This window comes from Tyto alba, unplaced genomic scaffold (genome assembly GCF_018691265.1).
Source record: "Tyto alba isolate M040663 unplaced genomic scaffold, T.alba_DEE_v4.0 Super-Scaffold_17, whole genome shotgun sequence".
Lineage (NCBI taxonomy): Eukaryota > Metazoa > Chordata > Aves > Strigiformes > Tytonidae > Tyto > Tyto alba.
In genome coordinates, this window is record NW_024881279.1 from 17882143 (window position 1) to 17904059 (window position 21917).

At 39.2% G+C, this 21917-nt stretch overlaps 1 protein-coding gene across 9 annotated transcripts in view; it reads left to right on the forward strand.

The window, feature by feature from the left end:
- TENM2 (teneurin transmembrane protein 2) overlaps positions 1 to 21917 on the forward strand; it is a 693894-nt gene that overhangs the window by 662653 nt on the left and 9324 nt on the right. For 8 of the 9 annotated variants that reach the window (XM_042790512.1, XM_042790513.1, XM_042790515.1 and 5 more), the window contains 6 exons: positions 1511 to 1531; positions 5542 to 5774; positions 7299 to 7453; positions 7948 to 8822; positions 15590 to 15765; positions 17340 to 17575. In XM_042790512.1, coding sequence (XP_042646446.1) covers positions 1511 to 1531; positions 5542 to 5774; positions 7299 to 7453; positions 7948 to 8822; positions 15590 to 15765; positions 17340 to 17575 — 1696 coding nt within the window. The remainder of the gene's footprint in view (positions 1 to 1510; positions 1532 to 5541; positions 5775 to 7298; positions 7454 to 7947; positions 8823 to 15589; positions 15766 to 17339; positions 17576 to 21917) is intronic. The other variant, XM_042790514.1, reaches the window with a different exon arrangement.

Here is a 21917-nt window from a genome sequence, read left to right on the forward strand (position 1 = left end):
CCAGTGACAAAGTTTCCTAGCACACTTGATATTTGAAAATGTCGTCTCCAAGTTTACAACAGTATTAGTCCGAGTACTTTGCTTTCTCTCTATGCAAGAGAACTTGTGCTTTTCAGCACATGTGAGAGAAAATGGGAAAGGACGTCAGCTTTAGCTTCTGTTACAACTATTGCTTAGTTTCTGTTATAACTATTAACAAAGAACAATATAGCTATTGTATATTGAGTGTTGTTGGACAGCTGCATATGATTTGACACACAGATTTTTAGGATTTGCAGTGATGTCTTTTGTCCCCTGTTCCTCTAAAGGGAATGAAGGTCCATTCCAGCAAACATTATCTATAGCAGTAATAGTGATTCAGTGGTCGTCTTAAAATGTGTATGAGTACGTGAGTAAGAGTTTGAAGCTTTGAGCCGTTTCAGCATGAGCAAGAGCCAAGTCTTCAGCCAGTATCAGATAGCTTGAATAACGTTGCAAATAGTATGTCCATAAGTATTACAAACCAGATACTTCTCTTTATATAGATTTCACAACAGATGTAATTTTGGTTTTACATAAGCCAATATAAATCTTGAGTAACTTTAGAAGTCAGAATATCCCAGTGTGCATATTTGCTTCGCGCTGTCCTTTATGAAGGTGCCTGATTGGAATGGCTAATAGGAATTTTAACTCAAGAGTGCTGCATGTCACACTTAATGTCGGTATTGCAAGTTTGGGGCTGTGCACTGAGTGCTGCAGCTCAGGAGTCACGCACCTCTTTGTTTCATTCAGTGGATATTCCTAAATGGAAATGACATAAACACAATGAAACACTGTGGTGTGGAGAACATATTGATTTACTACTGGGACACTTTTCCTTTGACTTTGCATCTAGACAGTAAACTGGGGAACAATTAATGCTATATATCTCCCATTGTACAGTATCTTACTGCTTAAAAAAAAAGGTGTTTTTTTTGACCCTAAGGTTTGCTTTGATAGGCTCAAATAGATACCAATTAGCTTCCAAACTTGCTTTAAGCAATTATTTTAGAGACTGGGAGGAGAGGAAAATAAACTGTGTTGCAAAAATTTGTTTAGAAATGGCCTGTTGGAAAACTATGTTGATTAAAGAGGTTGTTTCCAACCGGCAGACAATATCCTAAACCCAGTGCTTCCCCCTTCCCAGTTCTGTATCCCAGTTCTATATTCAGAAAAAAAAAAAAAAGCCAGTTTCTCTCACTCCTAGCCCACAACTTATACATATTTCCATGTGAAAACTCTTTCAATGGGTCCATAAAGTTTCCTGTATATGGGGGTGGGGGTTGGGGGCAGGGGTATCCTACTAGGGAACTAGTGTGCAGTTCTATCACTCCCAGACGCCCTTCATCCATAAACCAAGCTAAGGCTAGTGCTGAAAAGAGATATCTTCTCCTGTGTCCTTTTGTAAAATAAAACAAATACTATGTTTGCTTTACCATCTATTCTTCAGCTAACTGTTTGTTCTTTTTTCTTCTGTTCCCTTTCTATAAAGAAATAAAGAGTTTAAACATAGGTAAGACACGAGCTCTTTCCCATATAATTTGATATGGTTTGTTTGCTTCATTGTGTTTGCTTTTTGTGTTGTGCTTCTTGTGTAATGTTATGTTCTTCATGTACCATATATAGAAACATTTTTATGTGCTAATTGTGTGTTATGAATTTGATAAGCATTAGCAATTATGAAATGCAGTCAAAAAGCAACCAAATAAGTTCTGACAGTAATTAGAAATTTCTAGTAGAATGCAAGTATAATGAACCCCAAGCTAACTTCTATATAAACACTTCTCCCTGCTGTCTATAATTGATCTAAATGGTTGAGGTAAACTACAACAGCAGTTTTACAAATGCCAGAAAGGTTCACAAAAGCACTAATGACTGCAAATAGGTCAAAAACTCATTTCCCGGTCATTAATGATTTTCTGAACCCTCTGTCCTTTTTCATAATTTAGTTTCTATTTTCTTTCATCAAATACAGTTAACAGTCAGTCAACCTGTGGGGCTGGTTGTATGCAACCATTAAATGCAGTCACTGTAAGATTCATGAGGGAGACATAACCTTTCCAGATGTTAGGAGAAAAGATTTTTCATTGTCTCACCTGAGCACTATGCCTTCTGGATGGCAGCAGCATAGGAAACACTTGTACCTTCTTCCATGCCACACCTGGGATAGGGAGGATGTTCACCCTGGAGAATGTCAAGGGCAAGAACAGGAAGGGCTGTTGTAAACTCTTCCATAGTTTCCTGTGCATCACCCTTTTAAAAACATACTTTCCATTTCTGTAAAACAAGTTAGATGCAAAAGATGGTCTGGACTAAACAGTATAATTTTTCCTTTACAATATATTTTGGTATAGCAAGCATAACACCACTAAATTTTCTTATCTGGATGAATTAATTCACAATTTGCTAATGATTACTGGTGATTCTGAAGGCTCCTTGTTTGCATTAACTAAGCTTAGTTAATTTTTCAGGTGTTCAGAGGTTTGCTCTGGGCAACTTCTCTTTTTTGGTTAAATTTAAAGAAAAGCTATTGTTGCACTGTTATGAATATGATGCACCTATGAGAAAAATAGGAAGGACGAGCTGAGCCTGCCTGCACTTGCTGTCAGGCACCAGGATCCCTGACAGACCAGAGTAAGGCTGCGCGGTGATAACTGCTGCATTCACCGGGGAGGGCTAGAGGCAGAGACATTACTGGCAGAGGCCTCTGAGCAACACTGAGTGTTCTGGAAAAATCTTTTAAAACAAGGTGCATTCCTTGGTTTCCTGTAATTTGAATAAAAGATTACAGTGGCACAGAGGAAAGAGAAGCAGAGGTCTTTAATTGCTCAGATGCCGGTTTGAGACATATTTATTATGTGTTTATAAAATACATCCTTGTTTGAGGTAATAATCTCGTAGTTTCTTTGGGGACATGGTGAGTGCATGTCCCCTTCCACCAGTCATTTTCCGCCAAAGTCCCTCAGATATTTGATGTGGAGAATCCTGCACTATCTGTTCCTTTGCCCAGCTCAGGAAAGAGCAAAGGGGTGTGCAGCAGACCTGTAACTCCAGTGAGTTGCTCCCTGATCTGGAACAAAAGCTCATGACTGACTCCCTGGCTAAACTGCCCTGAGGGCGATTCCAGAGGAGAAAGGCAGGGTGAGCTCCGGCGACACACCAGCGACTGCAGGAGAGGAGAGGGAAATAAGCCCATGTTCTGCCATTGCTCTTTACCCTGACTCATACCTTATCCCATCCTGGTCACAGTGGGACATACCTGGGGCTAGCTGTGGGCAGAAGGGAAGCGGAGGTGGGTGTGCTCACCCAGGAAGGCAGGCACAGACTGGCAAAATCACGTCCAAAAAGAAGAGGGACCCTTCCAGTCTCGCAGAGTGGCTCCCGCTGGTCAGTGCCAGGCGGTGGAGGAGCTGCCACTGAGAGCAGGCAAGGCCCCAGCCGCCGGCAGCAGGCAGCTGTGTCTGTGCCCAGCTCCAGGTTGTACCTGCCTCGGGCCTCCCCGCCGGGGCAAGGCGGGGGTACCGTGTGTTTTAGAAGGGCCAGGCAGAAGGCACTCTGGGCCAGAGCCCAGCAGAGCCGGGCAGCAGTGAGCATGCAGCTGGAGCGCTCAGGTTTTGGCTTGTCTGCTGCTGTTGCAAAGCCTTGAGCAAACTTTGGGTGTATCTGTGGAGTATGGCACAACGCTAGCAATACAGAAAAGTTTCCCCTTACACAGTGTAAGGGGAAAGCATCATGGAAGAAGAGAGAAGAATTTCAAAACAATGACAAATGTGCAGGTGTTTGTATGGCTCAGATACTCCAGAGACTGGAGAAAACTTGGAAGTGGAAAGAAGTATTTTTCCGTGTGGCAAAGAAGATTGAGCTTTGTTTTGGAGGGACGAGAAGGAATATGATAAGGGTCTAGTGAAGAGGCGTGGTCTGCTGCTGAAGATAAAGAGAGGAACTTGAGGAATAAAGAGACTGTGCTCTAATCTCAAGCATGTCACTAGTCTCCCTGCATAACTTTGTCTACACCACTTAACCTCTCTGTGCCTCAGTTTCCTCCTCTGTAAAAAGGGTGTAATACCCATCTTTTTAAAGTACTTTGAGATCCATGCATGAAATAAACCTGCCAAGTATTTTCTGTTTATTGTATTTGTTCATCTCTAATTTCTACACTCCTAGACTTCAGCAGATGGTATTACCTGTGCCTACTGAATTTTGATCAAACCAATCTCCTTCATACTTTCTACAGTTTTAGAACAAACTGCTATTGACCTAAAATCATGCGATGTCAAAGACTGGCATAGAGGAAGATAACTGTAGAAAGCGGTATTTTTGGGCCTCCTCATTCCTCCAGATGTGGTCATTACCACATGAACACAGTTGTCTTTGTGCCGCTGATAATCCATCTGCTGAAAGTGGCCTTATAGTTTCAGCAAGTCTGATCAAGGAATGGCTTATGTCCATCATAAACTTACCTCTGTGTATCCTCACTCTTGGAGATGGGCACTTTTGCCACATGAAACTAGGAGTGTGGATATTTGGAGGCAAATATCTCTGGTTACTGGTAAGTAACCTTCATTTTTTTTCTTCCTGTCTTCATTTGTCTTCTATGCTTTGAAACCACCATTGACCTTATTTACGCTCACCCATAGGCTCCAAAGGCTGGAAAATTCACATCATGCTTAAAATCCAACTAAATTGAGTTAAACTAGCCAGTCAAGATTTTGAAAATATTTCTGCTCTGCAGTTCTATGTGTGTGAATGTATATATATTGCGAAGATTGACATTTCTCAATTTGCAGATGATTTGCTAAAGTAGTTCCAAAATGTGACAAGCTGTCAAAAAACATACATTTCAGAAGAGAAGTAGCTTTCCATATGAGCACCCATTCCAATCACAAATGGAGGACCAGTTTTTCAATAACAGAAGGTTTGGAGTTAAAGTCAGACGCTTGGGGTCTCTGGTTTTAGTTATATAACCAACTTCATCTGCTGTAAATTAGATTCTTGATAAGAATGAATGAGAACAAATTTGCTTTAGGAATAAATTTGTTATGCCTCTGCCTCCTATTTATAAAAGACCTCACAAATCTTGTGGCATAATGTAAGTAACTCAGAAGCTGATTCTTTGATCTTACTCCTATGACTTCTGCTCTCAAGGGAAGTTAAGCAAGGTTGTGGGGTAGGGCAGGCAACAGGTCGAGATAAGCCAGAGAGAACTGAACTGGAGCAGATCTAAAGGGCTGAAGGGATCAAGAGGAAAGTCTGCTGTGCAGCTTTGGCTTATTGGGCTCTGCTGTGCAAGGTTTGGTGCAGCAGGATGAATGAGATTTAAAATGATAATCTTTCCGAAATGCTGACCAGGCCCTCATCAAGTTAGGTCCTCAGATGGTAGTCCTTCAGACCCCACCTCTGCATGAAGGTGTCAGACTTTCTTTCCAGATCTCTCTGTGCCTGATGAGTATCCAAGCTCTGAAAGCCTGTGAAGTTTCTAGACTGCTCAGCTGTTTCTGTTTTATGCTTTCTTTTTCTCTAAAGCAACAATCCTGCTCATAAATACTATCTGGCCGTGGACCCTGTTTCAGGCTCACTGTATGTATCGGACACCAATAGTCGACGGATATACAAAGTCAAGTCCCTCACTGGCACGAAAGACCTAGCTGGTAACTCTGAAGTGGTAGCAGGGACTGGAGAGCAATGCCTGCCCTTCGACGAAGCCAGATGTGGGGATGGAGGGAAGGCAGTGGACGCAACCCTAATGAGCCCTCGAGGTAAAGTAGGAAAAGAAGCAGGAGAAAATGACTGCGTGAGGCTAGGCTGGATGTGGAAATAATTATCTGGCAATTAAATCACTCCTTGCTCAGTGATTTTTATTCTGGGCTTTAATTACAGTGGATTGGCAAGTGTTCGTGCTTTGTTTAGTTAAAGCAAACTTTATTACCCCAGCACTGAATGCTGCAAAAGGAGAACAGAACACAAATTAGCAGGGTACCACTCACTCAGAGAAGGAAGCATGTAAACTGAGAAACAAATTACTGTTTGAGACACAGTCTTTGGGGAGAAAAACTGCCTGCTACAGCTTTTTTCTGAGTTTTTATTCTGTGTATCCCCTTTTTCTTCAGAGGTGGAGAAAAAATAGAAGGATTTTTGCCCTTTCCAGTTTCTAATTTTTAACAAAAGGTTTTCAAGATGGCATAGAGATTTGGGGATGTGTTTCTTTTTAGGATTTTTTTCCATTGTTTCACCTTAATTGTAAGGATGAATTAATCAGGTATATTGCCATGTGTTTCAAACATCTTTGGGTTTTATTTCAATGGCTGAAAATAACTAGATGATCATAAAAGCAAATAAAAATGAAAGGTCCTGTTTCTTTGTATAGGTAAGAGTTTCAGTTAATACATACAGAATATATTAATGAGACAGAGCTGTTTGCGTATTTTAAGTTAACCCTCTACATAGAAGTTAAGAAGATAAAGCCGTATCTTCTCTCACTGCCCAATAGGATGAGCACTGCAACCATTTGAAGGAAAAATTTTTAGATCAATATTTTATTTTCAGCCCAAGAAATGGATAAGGCAGTGCGCCAAATCAAAGCAGGAAAGGCAAGTGAGAAAAAGCCTGCCCTCCTTTACAATAGGCTGCAACATCCTTCTGTTCCTCCAGGGGAGAACCCTTTCATTCTGTGCCTTTCCTCTCCAAGGACTCCCAATGTGACACGCATTGAACCTTCCCTTTTTTTCTAGGCTGGAAACCCCTGTGTCTTCATCTGGAAACACCAGATGTTCTTCCCATATTTTTTACTGCAACGGGTCAAAGAAATAAAAAACACCCCGAAAGAATATAATGTCCTCTCAATTTTTCAAAAATTGTAAAGCAATTTAAAAGATTTCTAAAAATTCTTCATCCTCATTAGATCCTTCAGATGAAGAAAGCAATGCCTCAAATTTCTGATATTAAAATTTAGGAGATTTTTTTTTAATTGTGTTTATGTGATATATCATACAGAGTTTGAATTCAGAAATAATCTGATGCATTCTGATGTCTCTTTGGCATGTTTGGGGGATTTCTGTGGTTTTTTTTTTCTTTAAAGCCCCAAAGGATAGACCTGCTTGATGCCATTTATTCAGCAGAACTACAGGAACTTGAAGTGTTCCAGGACCTGTGCTCAGGTTGGAAGGAAGGAAAGAACATGGAAAGTGAACAATCACCGTCTTCTAAACCTGTTAATAAGTTGAAGCCTGCCTTGAAGCTAGGAGCCTCATGGCTTCGCTGATGCCTGGTTTTTATATTTGCAGGAATTGCAGTGGATAAATATGGACTCATGTATTTTGTTGATGCCACTATGATTAGAAAAGTGGATCAGAATGGAATTATATCAACCCTGCTGGGCTCCAATGACCTAACTGCTGTTCGACCTCTCAGCTGTGATTCCAGCATGGATGTCACCCAGGTAGACTCTTACTGCATTTGTTTCCTTCTCTGCCTTAGAAGAGATGGGCATCTATTTTGGATGACTGCCTGGCCACTTAAGAAATACATTATGCAGCACAAGATGATAGCATATTTGATTCAATACTGAAATGAGTGAACCACCCTTTTACTGTGGCTAACACAAGTTATCTATGCAACTTTAGAGAAATAAGGTTGAGATAATGGGAGTTATTGTCTTAATTGCCTGTTTTTCTGTAATTATTGTAGAGCATTCACAATGTAGCATTCATTCTTTGCACAGAAACACAATTAGCCAAAGTTACCACCGCACGTAGCTTTAATATTTCCAAAAAACAGAATCATTGTTTGAAATAGTTGCCGTTCATGACTTGGTTTCATGATTTACGCTGATAAACCCCTCACTAATTTGCTGTTGTTACACATGGAATTTTAAACACTAGAAGTGTACTTTTCAGTTATGAGTTTTACAGTAATAATTTGTGCAACTCATAGGTACGGCTGGAGTGGCCTACTGATCTCGCTGTCAATCCCATGGACAACTCACTTTATGTCCTAGAGAACAATGTTATTTTACGGATCACAGAAAACCATCAAGTTAGCATTATTGCTGGACGCCCCATGCACTGCCAGGTTCCTGGTATAGACTACTCTCTTAGCAAACTGGCTATTCATTCTGCACTTGAATCAGCCAGTGCCATTGCCATCTCACACACAGGAGTTCTATACATCAGTGAGACAGATGAAAAAAAAATTAATCGTCTACGCCAGGTAACTACCAATGGAGAAATATGCCTTCTTGCAGGGGCAGCTTCAGACTGTGATTGCAAAAATGATGTCAACTGTAATTGCTATTCTGGGGATGATGGGTATGCCACTGATGCCATCTTAAATTCACCATCTTCCTTAGCTGTGGCCCCAGATGGTACCATCTACATAGCTGATCTTGGAAATATCCGCATTAGGGCTGTCAGTAAAAACAGGCCCATTCTTAATTCTTTTAACCAATATGAAGCTGCATCTCCAGGAGAACAGGAGCTGTATGTCTTCAATGCTGATGGGATTCACCAGTACACTCTCAGCCTTGTTACCGGGGAGTACTTGTACAATTTCACCTATAGCAGCGATAACGATGTCACAGAGGTGATGGACAACAATGGCAACTCCTTGAAGGTCCGTCGGGATGCCAGTGGGATGCCCCGTCATTTACTGATGCCGGATAATCAGATTGTCACGTTGGCTGTTGGCACTAATGGTGGACTCAAGCTAGTCTCAACACAGACCCTGGAGCTCGGATTAATGACATATAACGGAAACAGTGGTCTCTTAGCAACGAAGAGTGATGAAACAGGATGGACAACATTTTATGAGTAAGAATGTTTTTGGATATATTAAGCATACATTTATTTTTCAAATGGTAGTGAGTAGGCCCTAAACTGACCCTACTGAAATTTGTTGTAGGCTTTTCACTGGTACCAAATAAGGCTGTTGCATCTCAGGCTAGTATGATACTGGAAATGATTGAGCGGCTTCTTGATTTCATCAGTGTTGCCAGGTCCTTTGGGTGGGTACTGAACCACCTAAATCCCTGGCCACAGTTTGAGGCCAGCGGGAAAGCCCACCCACCTCCAGCACGAAGGACTGTGTACCATATTCAGAAACCCGTTAGATTTACCAGATTGGGCCCCAGCTCTTAGTCATCAGCAAGGCTGCAGATAACTGACATCCAGACCAGCCCCCAGCAATCCACAGCTCCTGCTGAGCTGCCTCTCTCTAGGAACCCTAATGCTGCAGTTTCTTTTGGAACTCAAATTATGTATCTTTCTGTTCAGACTCATATATTACTCATGGTTGTTAAAATGTTGATTAACTTCACTGATTGTTCTTTCTTGAGACAAGTGAGGAAATTAGATCCCCAGCTATCTGTCAGACCCCTGGTGTAACTTCCATAATTTGTAGATAACCCAAAAGCACACTGGTGTTCATGAGCATATAGATTAAAAAGACAGAACTTCCTCTTTAAAAGTATATTGAAAATATCTAGAAAAAACAGTCAGATCTGCTATCCTATTCTTAGTAGTCTTATTGCCATTCATTGATCAAAACAATTTTTAAAATAGAAGCTAAACAATATATTGAAAATATATATAACTTTTAAGTATGGCAAGTATGATGCCATATATTTTGTTCGAAATAGTTAATTAATTACTAAATACAATTTCTCAAATTAGTGGGTAGAAAGTATGAAAAGGTCTTTAATTTGGAATTTTAGGCTTATTTTTAAGGTTACAGACTAGCAATGACGCACACCTATTTTTTTTTTTTTTAGTTTATTAATGCGTTCATCTTGGCCACCACTTACTTTCTTTTTAGAGAAAACATAAGTAATGCAGGAATAAAAAGAACTGTGTTCAATCTGCTCAAAATACATCTAAATCAGCATTGCACATCAGTATTTTGTCCGCTATGTATTTTGTTTCCGTAAAAAGGAAAGCAGTGCCCTCTCGTGGTCGTCTTCTGATCTGGCCCTGGAAGTTGAATGCTTGAGCTCTTTCATGGAGGCTGTGGGTAGAGATGTGGAGTTTTTTCTCCTTACTATTTTGCTAAGAGTATTTCTCAACCACACACTAGTTACAAAAACAATCCAGTTATGTGAATGCACGAAGGTATTACCTGCTGATTATGAGACCAAGTAAAAGCTCACTGTACTAGACAGTGGTAAAATCTCACATTGTTGCTGATGAGATGTGGATGCCCTACTAGGTAGGGGTTTTTGTTGTTTTTACCTCAATAGCTGTCTCAAGATTCAGATCGGAAGTCATATAAAGTAGTTATTCCTCAAAACACCAATAATTAATTGTAGAAAATTAAACAGAAAAGTAATTTAAAACTCTATATGAAAATCAATGAAACATTAAAAAAGGTCACCAGAAAGTTACAAGTTACAAAACCGGTATGACTGGTAGCTGAGAATCACATGAAGTACTGAGTTAGCATGATTTATTAGAAAAATTGTACTATGATTCCTAAACAAATATAGAACGTAGGTACTTTGGTGTCTTACTGAGATGCATCTGAAAAGATAATTTAATGTGTATATAGTGCTGACATGTTGACTGGATTCTTTTCCAAGATCAAATAAGAAAAGATGCACAACCCTTGCCTCAGGTCAGTGCAAGTTAAGTATCATATTCAGGTCTAAATAGTACAGCCTGAGGTACTGTCTTAGATGATTAAGTAACTTTGATGAGGCAATGGAAGTAACTTACTTTCTCCCGGATTTTTACATACATTCTCATAAGCATAGAGCCCACAGATGAGAGGACAGTATAGACATTTATTTCATTAAAAATGCATATGTTATAATGCATGTATAAAATAAACTATACATGGTGACTGTTATCTAGGTTAACAAAAAAGCCATAAAATGCTATTCATAAAGACAGTAAAAGAAGATATGTATCTTTAGATGCACATGGAAAACCCTATGTGAGGACTAGAAGTTAGCTATATGCACTGGAGATACCCATTACAAAATACCAGAAAAATAGAGGCATCTTCTTTAGGCTGATCCTAAGCAGCTGACTTACAGTAACTTAATATGCTTTGTCATCTTATGTACCCCCACAGTTGAGGGGTTCATTAATAAGATTATGAGAATTATTTAAATCAAATTTACAAACCTAAACAATCACAGTCCCCAGTCACACAAAACTGGTTTCTGGTTTCTATTTGTTCCTTGAAGCATCTCTAAGGAGAAAATTCTGTATTCATCATTATGCAATTTATTTTGGTAGCTATAAGTTAGTATCAATTGAAGATGGAAGAAATACTTAGCCAATGAGAGTTAATAAGGACAACAAAATAGTTTACTGTGCCATTACATTCAGGCATTCATACAGAGATAAGCAATACCCCAAATTGTTAATATGTCAGCAGAACTGGAAAAAAACAGATGTCTTTAGAGTACTAAAATACTACCTGAACTACAGTTCTTATGAAAAATTTATTACAGTGCATTTATATCAACCAGACATTGAAGTGCCATGCTAACTTATTGGGTATATTCCTTCCTTTTATCTGAAACTGTAGCCTGAAAATGCTCACAGAATTAAAGTTGTGCAGTATATCCAGGTATGCATGAGTATACGCAGAGAAATCCATACACAAACTATATTTATGTGTGTGTGTGTGTATACACACTCCGTATGTATATTATATATTGTGCACGTGTATATGCACACAGTTCATTTGCAGTGGGAACAGGCAAGGCTCTTAAATAATATAACATCTACCAGTAGGCTCGCATGGGGTAATTTAAGCTTGGCTTTAGGCATGAAGCATAGATCTTTGAAGTGGTCCTCAGTGGTATTCCACTTAGGCTTGGGAGCATCCCAAGAGAATGCTGCTGTTTTCTTCTTGAATCTGCTTGGTTTTGATAAGGGAGAGAAAATAGGGGTGTAGGTAAATGTATGTGGATCTGCACTTTGCCCTGCTCTGTATTAAGTCAAAATGTGCTGTTACTCCCTTCTGCGGCGTGTATGTGGCACTGTCCTGGCTACTCCCACCTGCACGCTGTCGAGCAGTGCACGTCCCAGACCTCCCAGACCAGAACGCTGGCAAGAAAAACCCCACAGGATAGAGAGGTGCCATAATAGTGGAGGTGGGCGAACAGCCTGCGGTGCAGTGTCACAGGCCCGCGGAAGGGATGCACGGGTCGGGTGTTTGTAGCTGTCTGAGGGTGACAAACAAGCGCCCAGCTGTCTTCTCACGGTTGGGCTGTAGCTGTCTGGTGGCCCAGCGCGCGCGAGCTGGCCGTGGCCGGCTGAGCGGCCGAGCGCCACGTGCGGGCCACAGGCAGGATCGGGCCGCGGGCCGTGCCTGCCCGGGCGCCGGTGGCCGCTGTCACCCACAGCTGGCCTGGGAGCCGCCATCTTGTAAGCCTGTGCCTGCTACAGGCGGCTTGGTCCCAGTTAGCGCTTAGCTAGCCAGGTAGGAGCGGGAGCAAGGAGATGCTGGATTTTTAAAATACTGGGATTGAGAAAGGATCTCTCCCCTTGTAATTTTATTAGTAGCAAAACTTGGGATGAAACCGTACTCTCACTGAATTCAGTAACAACAGCACAGGAATTTCAGTGTATCCAGAACGCACCTCGTTGAAGATACAAAGGTTGCCTTATCAGATCTGATTCATCCGGCCTGATGCTGTGTCACAGATTGTGATACGTAGTGGCTGCTTCTGAAGAAGATACCAAGAAGTCCCAGGTCGATTAGGATATTTTTCATTGCAAAATTTTCTTTTTTTTACTTCATTATACCCATGTTCATGTCATGAAGAAGACTGGTATATAACCATTTAACTCCTATAAAGCTTTATTCTTACTATTCAGATAAATATCTGAGTGTTGTATTCTACTAAGCACTTGCTCTCACATAATACATAAACTAAAAAAAAAAAAAAACCTTAATAATATCTCACTTCTAAATTTTGTAGTACAAAAATATTTCTATTTTATTAATTTTAAATTTTTTACCTTTAAGGTTTTTTCTTTAAATAGGATTTTATTGATGCAATAGATAAAGTATAAATGCCTTCTTTATACATTGGTATTGCAGTGTGTATATGCCATTTAATTAGTAATTTTTTTATATGTCTAGCTCATAAACTAAATGGTCTGCAGATCTTCACAGAGAGTACTTTTGTACGTATCTCTTTAGAGATGTCCATCACTTGCTTATAAACCCTTTTAATCTCTGCCATTGCTGATTTCAAAAATTGTGACCAGCACTGGGAAACATGCCTCATGGCAGGGAGCAAAACACTGATTTCTAGAAATAGCATTACAATATTTTCATTTTTCTGTTTTAGTCTCTGTACATCCTTATCCATATTTACTTTTTAGACTGCCCTTGCACTTTGAACAGAGATTTTCAGTGAGTAGCCCACAGCAATCCCCAGGAATTTTTCCTGGGTTAATTAAAAATCCAACAATGTGAATGAAGAGTTTAAATTAATGTCTCATTTGCATTGCCTAAAATATATTTGCTGATGGTGAATTTCACCAACCATTTTTCTGGATGTTCATCAAGCTCTGCATAGTCACGCTGAAGCCACTTACAGACTTTTCTAGTTCGTCCTAAGTAACGCTGTCTCTTCTGTATTATTTGACACCTAAGTATTCTCATCACTCTGCTCATCACTAAACATAACAAAGTAGTCCACATACAGACTCTTCGGGCGTATCTCATTATTAACCTTTCAGATTTTTTAAACTGTCCTTTTTCTGTACTTTTTCTTTTGCCTTGCTAGATGGATGCTTGACTGGATCAAGTTCTTCCCTCATCTATACTTTACGAGTACTTTTCAATATTTTTTGTGAAGACCTTAATATAGACTTAACCAAAGCCCATTTCATAGATTATCTCAACGTATAATCTTTTATCCAGTATTTTGTTGATATGGAAAAAAAACCACCTATATATATGTAATATATATATGTGCATAAAAATATATATATATGTGTGTAATATATATATATATATAGGTAGAAACGTGACTTTTATTAAGAAAAATTATGCTGCTTAATCTTTATTTGAACCTGAACTGCTTAAATGAACACAACATATTATTGATCCCTTTTAGGTTGCATGATGCTTTGTTTTATTGATTTCCTTCTTTGCCTAATGCTTCCATTGGTTCTGGTAAGGCTTGTTGCTCCACAGGTGAATTTTTTCCCTTCCTTCCCAATATTCAGTTGAATGGGTGCAACCATTTGCAATGGATTTGAAAGGCATATTTTATATTTGTATTAACTGAGGAGCCAATTTGTATATTAATTTTGGAAATATGCTATACAGTTCAGGTGGCCTATTTTGAGGTTTCTGAATGATTGAATTGTAAAAAGTCATGTTGAAAGCACTGATTTTTTTTCATCTTTACAGCTAACCACAACGTACAAAGAACTCGGCTAGCTCCGTGATACTAAATGTGCTCCTCTTCTCTTCTGTTACTCTCAGGCAGTGCAATGGATTTACCAGTTCTCTTCCAGGCTTCCCGCTCCCTGGATTTCTACGTTCAAAGGATGACCAGTTGGTTTCAATCTCTACCTAAACTTTTCCCTTTATTTACACAGGACATTTTTTCTTGCCTTTCTGCTGTTTAGAAGTATGTGCACTTTGGTAGCGGCTGGGTGAGAGACTCTTGCACAAGTAGAGAATTGAAGCAAGCAGAGTGTCAGACTGGAATACTGATTTTGTTTCAGGTCCCCATTTCTTGCCCTTAAGATCCAAGGGATTGCTTCTTTAGCATACGTATGCAACACAAATATAGCATACTAAAGGGAAGGGAGAAACAGTATGATTTGATTTCAGGCAGCATTGCTTCTTTCTGCCCTCCTCAGACTTTATACCTCTAAATAAATTTAACTCAAGAAACTCATGGAGAGCCTTTTTCTTTTATTTTTTTTATCTTTATGCCTCTGGAGCACTTAATTCATCTTCTAAGGTATATTCTGAGTGTTGGCTGCTGCCCTTTGTGCAACACCAACCTATCCTGTGCTTTAACTTCTCATCCTTCATCTTTATAAGCCAAAATACTGACCCCAAAATGCAGTTCAATACCACAGATAAGATCTAAATGAAGTTATTATGTTCTCAAGCTGATGTCTTTTTTAATCTCTTGTGGCAAGTTTATTCCTTGATATGTCACTTAAAACCATACTTAGTAGTTTCCTCTAAGTGTTCAATTGCAAATGTGCAGTGTATGCAATTGCGTATTGTAGCATCTATCATAAGTCCACTTCCTCAGAGTGAAATGCAACTATTAAAATACAGATGCATTTACTAATTATAATTGCTTGAGCTAAATATCACTCTGTATATCTGTAATAGTTTAATTAATTTAGTAATTTAAAAGTTGCTAGCCTGGATTTACACTCATGTAGTTGAGATCAGAATCTCTATTTCTTCATTATAGACTCTTTCAAGAACAGAGAAATAGGCATGGCCAGGATGTTCTTGAAAAATCTGTTTCATTCTGGGTTTTTTGCACAAATGTGGTGCATTAATATTAATACATTGGGTGTTGAAATGAACATATATCCTCATGCTTTTTTGCTCTCACTAACTTTTCTATTAGCTATGATCATGAAGGGCGTCTGACCAATGTAACACGTCCCACTGGAGTGGTAACTAGCCTTCATCGAGAAATGGAAAAGTCTATAACCATCGACATTGAGAATTCTAATCGGGATGACGATGTCACGGTCATCACAAATCTCTCCTCTGTGGAGGCTTCCTATACAGTTGTTCAAGGTACCAAAGCACACTTCTCAGCACATCTCCTAACCACACACACAACTTCAGAAAGCAATTTGCAAAAGATTTGTGTCATTAGTACACTCAAGCACAGGGGAAAACGTTTTAAGGTTTGCAAGAAAAACTCCCATAAAGCTCATTCCTAAAATGACAGGTCTTCAGGACAGGTAAGAGACATTTCACAGTCATGCTTTCTGTCAAATATGTATGGTCATTATCTGCTGGTGTAAGTTAGTCTTGCCGTTACGTCTTGGGTCACTTTACCCACTCGCATATTTCTCTGTTCTTCACTGCAAAATTGGTTCTGACTTCAGTGCCACAGAGACGCAGTCTGACTGCCAAACGTTGGCTGCCTGGGTAGAGACCCTTGTGGAGAGAGAGGCTCAGGTAGCCTCCTGCTATTAGAAATGAAGTCTTCCAGATTTATACATTACCGTTAAATAAAATGTAGAACAATCAGGACAGTGCATGATCTTGTGCCACAGTTAGCACTGCCAAGAACAGTCACAGCCCAAGTATGGCAGGAGAGATCAGCAACAAAGTGGTTAAATGTTTGCACAGAGCTTTCCAGCACCAGCCAGGCACTGTGTCTGATGAAGCAAAAACAGTCAGTTACCAAAGATAGACTGAAAGGAATCTGGTGAGTGATGGGAGTTTTTTTAGTTAAGATATAATGTCACTGGAATAAGAACATCATCATCGAACAATAGTCTCCTCCTGACATAATTGTCAACATTTATAGACTATTATACTGTGACACGTCTGGTTACAAAGACTTAATTTTTCTTATACCAGATAATTAATTATGTGGATGCTGTCCTGTCACCCAAATATTGATGCTTTAGTGACAGTTGCACACCGTAGCACTCTGTCCTGCCTGAGAATGGACTTGGCTGTGTCGAACAGCTGGAGAACTGCGTGGCCATAGAAGTACATGATTATTTTTATAACTCTTCTCCAACAGCCAAAAGGCTGGGTATGCACATCAGGCTGGTGCACTTCTGGTGGGGTGGCAGGAAGGCAGGCATGTAAAGGACCGTGGCTGCCGGCTTGCATTGCTGGTGCCTCCCAAGTTTTAGGATTTAAAGGCAAACTGTAATTCTGTACAAATCCCCTGCTTGGAGACAGTTTTTAAAGAGAGGGAGCGAAAAAGAAGAGGTGCTTACCTCCCACTCATAAAAAGTCCAGCAGTCTTTGTTTTTCTTCTTTTTGTCCTGGAGTTTAATGGTTTGTTGTTTATCCAGCAGTTCTGTTTTCAGGAGTTTTGTTCATATTAGAAACAAATTATGTGGTTGAACACATATCACTGTGCATTTTGATTCACAATTAAGACTAAAGGAAAAACATAATGAAATAAGCATAGTATCTCTCTGCAGGCTCACTGTTACACTACTGTTCTTTACATGAATCAGTAACATCTGTAATTTCCACCACAGTACCACGTAAATGGTAATTGCAGGCTGACTTCACTTAACATCAACAGGAGTGCAATAAAAAACCAATCAAATTAAGGTATATGTTTTCTTTATGACTGGAGTAGCTAAATTATTTTCTTTTCATTATTGCTGTAGATCAAGTGAGGAACAGCTACCAGCTCTGTAATAATGGTACTTTGAGAGTGATGTATGCCAATGGCATGAGCATTAGCTTTCACAGCGAACCTCATGTCCTGGCTGGGACTGTGACTCCCACCATAGGACGATGTAATATTTCTCTACCAATGGAAAATGGTTTAAACTCGATTGAATGGCGTCTGAGGAAGGAACAGATTAAAGGCAAAGTGACTGTGTTCGGAAGAAAGCTCAGGGTAAGTAGAATCTGTCATTACAATAATGATCTTTTCTTCTGTGGGCAGAAAATTAATTTTCCATTTTGAAGGACATGTCTTTTGTATTTATACTTGTTAAAAATGTACAACTCTGGGATTGTCTTTGGTATGACAGTCTTTTCTTTATGTGAGAAGTCAGTTAACTGCATGCAATCAGCTAGAGAAGCTTCATTACTAAAAGTATTCCCAAAGAGGTTCATAAAAATACCCAAAATATTGCTGCAAGTCACTCTGCTTCTGAAGGTGGGGAGGGGGGAGAAAATCTGACCACTCACCATTTGTAAAAATGCTGCGGCACACTTACCACGTTTAGTCCTGGTGGGCAAACACAATTACATCTTGAGCAGTTACATTCTGCTTCTGTAAAATCCCCCTACAGATTCATTGAGACGGGCATATTGTGTTTATTCCCCTTCCCAAATGGCACAATTGGAAAATAATTGCCATAATTACAAGGTCATAAGCATAGGATAAGAAAGACACTCGGGTCATGTATTCCATCCCCTGCCAAATTAAAGATCTGCTGCAGTTGGATTAATCCCATTCCGTGCTTAGCTGGCCGTTTTTTTCACCCCTTAAGTACGTGAACTTTCACTGGCTGCTTCAGTATATAGAGTTTTGGAAGGGCTTTGAGATACTGGGCAGAAAAACAAATGTAGCGCTGATCAAATCCTGGTTCTTTTAATAATTCTTTTGACATCACTGGACATGAGATACAGTTCTGTGTGTTCAAGCTGACATATTAAACGCAATATATGTAAACAATTATGTAGTAATTTACAAAAAAATAATAGGACTTGGATGTAGAATTTTGGTATTTTCCTATTTCTTAACATCTAATTCACAGTGCTGCATTAGTGAGTCTTTCCATATTCTCACAAATGCTCAGAATGTACCCATTGGGGAGAGGGAGAAGGTTAGACAAAAAATGGAATGAGATTAGCAGCTAATCCTTAATGACTAAATTTCATGGCTGTGTAATTGATTTTTGATGTGTTGACCTGCAGAAGTTGATTATAAGTAGAAAATAGATCAGCTCTGCATTTTGACTAGGTGTTCAAAATAAAAATAAATAGGACCCTGAAATGAAATTGCTGTAATCCTATCTCTCAATACTAAAAATTTAATAGAGGTACTTGTGGTAATTAGCTAAAGTTAAACACGTCTTAGAGCTGAAACCTTGCCTGAGATGGGTTTTCTTGCATCATGTTTATGCAAATCAAAACACTGCTTTATCTAGCAACACCTCAACATTTAATTGTCTAGTGTTAGTTCCTGTAACAATAATCACATATCCATTTAGCTCTTTTAAATGAAAATCACTATGAGATTATAACGGGTTGAGTGGACTGAAAATGAAATTTGAAAATGAGGGAGAAAGCATAGAATTTATTTGCATCTCATTTATTTTAATTCATCTTTATAAATTGTTTAGTGAATGAAATAGAGCAAGCGTGTGGGAACCCTGGGGGAGCAGGTGGCAGGCAGGGCGGGCTGCGGCAGCACCGGGGCGATGGGGGAGAGCGTGTGGAGCCACCTCCTGAATCCCTGGTTCAGAATCAAGTACTGCTGCAAGGGACCATTATTCTATGGGATTCGCTCTTACGAGTACTTACTGGAGCCCACAACCCTTCTCGTCAGCGCTTGAGGGGAGCTTATAAGAAAGATGGGGACAGGCTTTTTAGTAGGGCCTGTTGTGATAGGACAAGGGGGTAATGGTTTTAACCTAAAGGAAAGTAGATTTAGATTAGATGTGAGGAAGAAATTTTTTCCAGAGGATGCTGAAACACTGGCACAGGTTGCCCAGAGAGGTGGCAGATGCCCCATCCCTGGAAACATTCAAGGCCAGGTTGGACAGGGCTCTGAGCAACCTGGTCTGGTTGACGGTGTCCCTGCTCAGTGCAGGCGGGGCTGAACTAGATGACCTTTAAAGGTCCCTTCCAATCCAAACCATTCTGTGATTCTATGATTCTTCAGGTAGTGCTGCTACCTGTGCCCCCCAGCTCTGCTCGTCTGTGCTGTAGGCACCTCACAGCTGTACCTGTTGGCCTCTGCAAACACGCCTGGGCAGACTTCATTAAGCCCAGAAAGGAAGACCTGCACTTCACCTTTATGTTATCCCACTTACTGTCCACTACCGTTCTATGCACCACACATGCAGTGTCTTGCAGTAGTTTCAGATAAAGTCTTGATGAGATTCCCTTCTGAAGAGGTTTTGTTACAGTGCAGCATCACAGAAATTATTTTTATTGCAAGACCTTTACCCGAGACCCAAAGCGCTCGTCCCTACGGCCACTTGTTCAGCAGCAGCCAAGGGAAAACCAGATGTGCATGTAGGCAGTGGAACAAAAGAGAAGAGCTTGTTAGGTAATCCTCAGTCATGATACTTGTAATAGTGTTATTAGTGATCCCAGGAAGAGTGGGAGTTAGTCATTCTGTTTCGGTTTCTATATAATTAATATGACACTACAATTGCACCCTCTGGTTTTACTTATTTTACAAATTAAAATTAAATTACTGAATTATCCGAGCAGGTACTTCTTTATTCTCCAAGTGATGTTTGTGTGTTTGCATAGCTCTTGACTCTGTAATCATTAAAAAAATATATATAATACTTTAGTTTTCTATGGCAAAAAAACTAATAAGCTTTATGTTTATGAGAAAAGGGAGGATATCTGGATTCAGACTTTCCTATGGGCAGATTACAGCTGTAGTTACTGTAATGGAGGGAAGAAACCCCAGAAATTCCAACTGCTTTATGAAACTTCAAAAATTAACAAAACAAAACCAAACAAGCGAAAACTCAAAAGCTAAAATTAAGTTTGTAATCTTTCTGAAATCCTCTTTTTTTTTTTTTTTTTGCCTTTTAGAAAATCTGCCTGTCCTTAAGAAATTGGGGTCTTTCAGTCATACACTAACCCTTGAATGTTGTAGCTAGATGGTTTTGAGGAGTGAAAGCTCCCTTCTGCTTCTCTAAGAGCTCTGTGAAGGAGAGGGGTTTTATTTGTCTCTATCATCAGGATTGAACCTACACTTACAAAACCAGTAACCAGCTGACAAAGTACTGATGTTGAGTTTGGATTCCCTGGCTTTGTTTCCATTAAAATAGGAGAGCAGAATATTACTTATTTTGTGAAGGTGTTTTTAAAAAAATACCGTATCTTTTCTTTGAATCACAGGAGAAGTTGTAGCTGGGATAACCTTTGGGAAAACCTACAGAAAAGATCCTTTTCTAATAATTGCCCACTGAGGAAATGCAAACTGTTAAAGAGCTAAATTTTATTAATGGAAAAAAAATAGGATAATGAGCGATAATTTGAAATAATTATTTCTTTACAAACACAAAATTGTATTAATTTTAAATTTGCTTTCTGTGTAATTGAATTCCTACAGAGTTGGTTGGGATGGGAATTGGGTTTACCCCTGCCAGTGAAAATATCTCAGAATAACTTTTATGTCCTCGAGAAAGGCTCAGGGTTAATTTACATATTGTTTGATGTGCAGTTTAATTTTGGATAAGAGAAAACATTGCTTAATCAAAGCTACTGTAAAATGTAAGCTGAAGAACAAATTCCCAGAAACTGATGAATACTTTTTAAGTAGTCATTGCTCTCAAATTATATCTAATTTAAAGACTTCTACTTTATTAATGATGCATCTACAATTAAATTAGTTAAGAAGTTTTATCAGATTACAGCATTAGCCTGAATTCTGTGGCTTAGCCTCCAGTGAATATATTTATGTATCTTTCATTATAGCACTCTCACTAGAAGCCTCTCCATTTGACATTATTATGCTCCTTTGTTTCTATCTTTGTTTTCTATTTTGCTCTTTTATTAATAAATAAATAGATAAATAAAAACTGGGACTGAAACACTTCATGATGTACTTTGATTTGAAAATTGTAACAGAAAAAAATGGATTAAAAAAAAAAGAAAATAAAAACATTTAACTAATTTTTTAGCACTTTTGATTCTCAAAACTAGAAGTCCATCTTTCCCAGCTCATACGATCAGGATTTTTAATCAAAAGAAATTAAACCCATCCCAAGTGATCAGGTTGCTGAGAGACCTATTGAATATTTGGAAAGTAAATGAAGAAAACATTAAATGAATTAATTCGTATGCAGGATGTTTCAGCTACAGAACCTAAGTGGCTAAACCTCAATGAAGACACAAAATTATAATTTCTGCTACTGTCCTTGGAGTCATTGTAGGGAAAAGGCTAAGAACTACTGATGGCAGAAGTAGGAAAACTACTTCCATGCAAAATAATTCATTTCTCTGCTAAGTGCTAACACTCTGCACTTTAAGACCTAGAT